At 37.4% G+C, this 5,355-nt stretch overlaps 1 protein-coding gene across 1 annotated transcript; it reads right to left on the bottom strand.

The window, feature by feature from the left end:
- Positions 1 to 1,906: 1,906 nt before the first annotated feature.
- LOC108901202 (acyl-CoA desaturase) lies at positions 1,907 to 3,945 on the bottom strand. The gene is made up of 5 exons (XM_018702624.2): positions 3,741 to 3,945; positions 3,330 to 3,460; positions 2,884 to 3,089; positions 2,332 to 2,564; positions 1,907 to 2,192 (listed from the first exon to the last, which is right to left on the bottom strand). Exons 1-5 carry the CDS (start codon positions 3,943 to 3,945, stop codon positions 1,993 to 1,995), a joined length of 975 nt encoding a protein of 324 aa, XP_018558140.1. The 3' UTR covers positions 1,907 to 1,992.
- Between the last annotated feature and the right edge of the window lie 1,410 nt (positions 3,946 to 5,355).

Genomic DNA, 5,355 nt, shown 5'->3' with positions numbered 1-5,355 from the left:
CCAAACCATCGTAATAGGTGCTTACCGCCACCTGCTGTATCGGAGTGTCTTGTTTGGAGTTCCTCCCCCATCAACGTGTCCAGGTATTTGGATAGGTTTCCATCATTCAAATCTACCAATAATCACAATACACTCTTCAATTGCCCCATCATTTTTTAAAGCTTCCCTACAAACTGGTTTCTGCATTAACGTCTCCACACTTTACATTTTATCACCTGTTATTTCATTGAACATTTCCAGTGATAGTGTTTTTTGGGGGGGAGTTGTTTTGTTTGTTTGTCTGTTTGTTTGTTTTAAATTTGTCAGGTCACTTTAATGCATGTAGATACTCTCACTGATCACTATTGTTTGTTCAGGGAACTCCTCCTCTTTGTTTGTTCTAAACTATTATTTAACATGTCTATTTAAAGAAAGGGTCCACATTCAAGTCTTTCTTAATATTCACGGGCCCATATTTAAACAGGGCTAAACAGTTTTGGGTTGCAGCAATCATTTCTCCTGCTCACACTGACCTTTAAGATATTCTATCCTAATTTGATCTATATATACTGTATATGTTGGACAACTCTCTATATTGCACCACAGAGCACCACAGGAATTAATTCCTACCAGTGGCCATTAACTTATTCAACTCTTCTCTCTGAGAATCAATCTGTCAAAACATTGATCCCTGGACACTTTTCTCCACCTATGTGCAATAACCGGTTAACTATGTTGTACAAAATGTAAATAGCATATACATACTAAATATGTACATATTGTTTTATTGCAGACGGGGTATATTTTTATATTTCTATATCTTTATATCTTAGGATTGGGGGTTATGTTATTTTATCATTATTTTGTTATTACTTTATTTTTATTGTATATATGAATTAGAGCACTGCAACTTAACAATTTCCCGCAAGGGATAAACAAAGTATTCCTGATTCTGATTCTGATTCTAATTTGATTTTAATGGAAGTGTCTGGGGAATAAAATCCACTGTCCTTTTCCACACATACTTTTACTACCAAATGACTTGTTAGTCCCTGGAGTGTCATATTAGCTTTAGCTAAACAGTGGAATGTATTTTAACAGACTGAATAGTAGGTGATCTTCCAACATCTAGCAAATCTTTAAGCACGTTTTAGCAACACTGGGCCGGCTTTCACCACATCTGGATGAACAACTTGAGCTTTTTCTTTGGCTTATCATGAAATGATTCTCCAGCAGAGGGGGCACGTGCACTGATCCTTCAAACTGAATGGAAAGATGTGTTGGTTATGTCCAAAAACAGGAGAAGGAGGTATTAAAGCAAGATGAAGCTTAAAACATTCAAAGTTTCTTAACCCCCTTGGACCTGCTGCAATATTACAACAGTATCGTCAGTGATATCATAGCAAGTTTGGATCGTGTTTGTTTACACAAGAGTTCAAATTGTAATGTAAGTCATATTTTAATAGTTCCTTACAGACAGTCACCACACAACTGTTATCTAAATTTAAGCTCTTCATTACCATCACTCACACAACAAGTGAGCCTGCCTCACAAGGCATCTGGGCAAGAGTCCTGATATATATTTCGATGATATCATGCAATACAAAAGGTACACACTCCTCTATTATTGGTCTTTCCCAAGGGAGATGGAAATCTAAAATCTGAGTTTATTTCAAGTGAATCCAAAATGAAAGAAAAAATTAATTGTCTCTTTTCAGATTAAGAATGAGAAGTCTGCTTCAGACGCTGCTTCTTTACTCAAGGTACACATTAATTTACACCAGAGAACTTAATGCTCTACAGAGACATAGATTAAGAGCCTCTTGGACAGTTGGAGACAGTTTATGTATCACAAAGTTGAAAAAATCTGATATTAGTCTTAAGAAGATGTTTAACTTATAATCAGAAGCACTGTGATTATCACCCCACCACCAAAAAGCTGCTAATCATGCTGCTACGTTCTGTCTTGGTTTTACACGCTGGCATCAGTTACAAAGCTTAAAGCTCGTGTGATCAGCCACTTCTCTGGGTGTAGTCACCTGTTCGCTTGATACGAGCAATGATCATCTCCTTTGACACTTTCTTGCGGTCTGAGGCCAAACCCAGGAAGCACATGAAGTCTATAAACATAGTGGTAAGATTGAGCTTGTAGCCAAACTCACTGGCAGCATAGTCAAAGGGAAATGTGTGATGGTAGTTATGGAAGCCTTCCCCTGAAAACCAAAAGGAAAAAGGAAAAAAGACATAACTGGAATGAAGATATGAATGGTTGCAGCAGAGTAACACACTTTTTTGATGAAGCTAATATCAAGATTTTTTTTTTTGTGAAAAGTGAACATGCTTTTTCTTTACCTACGGTACCAAAAGAGACCAGAGTATTTTCAGCTGGGTTAATATTCTTGTCATAAGGCCTGTTGCCCCACATGTGTGCAGCACTGTTGACCAGCCAGGTAGCATTGAGGAATGACATGTATCTCAGGAGCCCAGGGACGAAGTATCCCACAACCAAGGATTCACCCCAGAAATACCAGGGCACCAATGTGGGTACAACAAAGCAAAGAATCAACACAGACAGCCTGTAGTACCTAAAACAAAAGAACAAAAAAGTTAATAAATTAATAATTAAAGTAATTAAAATTTATTTTTTTTTAATGCCAGCTCACATTACATAAGACCCACCCTCTTGATACTGACAACCAGTCAAAATGACAAATGGCAACATTTGACTGTGACAATCCCTCAACACACTTTCAATGAGAGAGAAAAGCAATACATAATACATACAGTAAATACATACAGTAAATACATACAGTAAATAGCCTCAAGTGACTGCAGTTGATTAATCATTTAAACAAAGACAACAGACGTATTTCAAAGACAAACTCGTGACTAGTGTTTGCTCACCTTTTTTGGAACATAACCACTTTATCTGCCTTCAGGTCTGACAGGTCTATTTTTTGGCCTTTTTCAATCACGCAGGGATGCTTGCGAACCATCACCCAACCAACATGGGAGAAGAAAAAACCCCGTTTGGCATTGTGGGGGTCTGCATTTGTCTCAGAGTGCTTGTGATGGACACGGTGGTCCCTTGACCATTCGTATATATGATTCTGCACACATGGAGACAAACAGAAAAGAGGATTAAATGACGTATCCAAAGTTAATTTGCCAAAGTTATCAGCCATACACACTGGTACCAATGTCAAATGGTACCACTGTCACTTTAATTTTGGTATTAAATGTTGTAACAAGTACATGTGATGATTATAAAGCATAAGATAACTTAAGGTAGCAACTGTCATAGAATAAATGGGAATACAGTGGAACTCTTCCATTTTCTTCAGTTTTACCTGAAAGGCCATGGAATTACAGAGAGCAAGGAAGACTCGCAGGGAAAAAGTAGCCTTATAGGATCTATGGCTCCATAATCTGTGTGCTCCAGCAGTTATACCAAGTGCAGTTAGTAGGTAGCAAACTGCAGCTGGAAGAAAAAGAAGAGAAAAGGACGGATATCTCAGTTCTTGATAGATAGAGGGACAAAATAGATTTGAAGACTATCAAACATGAATGTCTGATGAAAATTACAAGGCCAGGGTGATTTACTGTCTATTATTCATGCAGGCATGACCCTCAGACTGTATATACTGTAGTTTGCAATGCCACACTACATTCTGTTTTCTGACTGCAGGAATGGCAGAGAGGGAAAAAAACAACTAAATGCTGTAATGCCTAGACTGCTACAGTATGTAATAAATACTTACTCCATACAAGGGTTGAAAGTGATGCAGAAGGAACCAGAAAAAGTCCATAAAGTGCTCCAGAATGTAACGAGGCCATCCATACAACATTTTTCCACACCACCACCACTGGCGGGTTGGGATCATGTAAATTTTTATGGTTGGCATCCAAATCATCATGTACATCTGATGTTTCTGTCATGGCATCTCCGTTTTGTTGCTTGATCATTTTGCTGTCAGAAAAAAAGAGACATGTTGTTCAGTAAAATATGTGCAGTGAGATGCTGAAACAGAGAGAAAGTTACAGTGGTCGGTTATTAGTCTACAAGCACTCTTACTAGTTTATTTCTGAGTTACATGCCACTGTTAGTTTTTCACTTTTAGCACCTGTAACTGGTATTTTACCCATGTTCCAAAGTCAGAAGTTATGCAGTTAACAATCCAGTACAGTAGTGTTGCCATAAATTTGACCATAATAAAGTTTATAATCATTTTATATGAATGGCTGCTTAACCAGTTTGAGCCTACTCACCTTGAGCTTTCCAACAACTTTTTCCTATAGACGAAGGTGCTAAAGATGCAGGGGATGAAGGTGCTCTGAGATGCTGCTAAAGATGAATGTTTAAGATAACCACACAAAGTTGTTCTTCAGTCACAAAAGTCCTTTTATTGCTTCACGCAATGTCATTTTTAAGTAAGTGACCAATGGCAAAACAGTCTAGGCTCTGAATATCCCCAGGATGATTGCCCAGTCCAAATTTACTAGGTTATTTATTTTTACTCACACTGTTTGGGCAGTGCTTATATCATTTGTTTGACACGTTCCAGTGGCCTCTAGCTATTTTCTTACAGCTTAGACTTAGACTTAGACAGACTTTATTGATCCCTGGGACCAATAAAGTTTCCAGCAGTTTACACAGACAGACACAGCACACAGGGAAGTTGCAACGACAATTTGCAAATGACAGACAGGAGCAGCATGCAGGACAGTTTGCAAACAACACAGAATATAAATAGAATAGAATAAGAATAAGAGCCTTATTTTAATTTGCTGATGGCAACAGCACTACAAACCATACCCTCCAATGATTAGAAAGTTAAAGCAACACCTTCAGCGAAAACTGAAAATTGTAATCTTCATGATGGTAGGACTGTTGTTTTACTCTGAATTCATTTTTAATAGGTGCATCTAATGAGCTGGCAAATGAGTGTATATTCTACCTACTTTGAACACTTTGATTTCGTATGCTTTTCTACACTTGTCTTACTACCAGCGTACAACCTTTAGTTTCTCACTTATTTCACTTTTTGGGATGTACAATGATGCAGCACTTATTATCATTAATCTACAGCCTATTAACTTCCATATGTATGTATGCATCCTACTTAGCTTTAGAGAAGCACCATCTACTCTTTACACAACTATTTCAGAAAATTCCTTTATATTACAGAGGAAATTAGGAAATATTTCACACTTTTCAGTGACTAGATTTTGCAAAAATAGCAATTGGTGTATGAGCTGTGCTGTGGTAGTATTTCTTATTATGTTCATCCTTGTTCTATTTCCAGCATTCAAACCAACCAAAAATCATAATTTAATCTTCATTTGTGTGATCATTGTTATCTTCCCATAAATTGT

This window comes from Lates calcarifer, linkage group LG1, assembly GCF_001640805.2.
Source record: "Lates calcarifer isolate ASB-BC8 linkage group LG1, TLL_Latcal_v3, whole genome shotgun sequence".
NCBI lineage: Eukaryota > Metazoa > Chordata > Actinopteri > Centropomidae > Lates > Lates calcarifer.
The sequence above is the reverse complement of the archived record's forward strand: the minus strand, read 5'-3'. Positions and strand labels throughout refer to the sequence as shown.

Coding starts and splice junctions, on each gene's coding strand:
- LOC108901202 (XM_018702624.2), bottom strand. CDS start 3,945: ATGATCAAGCAACAAAACGGAGATGCCATGACAGAAACATCAGATGTA. Junction 3,461..3,740: donor ACTTTCAACCCTTGTATGGA/GTAAGTATTTAT, acceptor TTTTTCTTCCAG/CTGCAGTTTGCTACCTACTA. Junction 2,193..2,331: donor GGTCTCTTTTGGTACCGTAG/GTAAAGAAAAAG, acceptor TTTGGTTTTCAG/GGGAAGGCTTCCATAACTAC.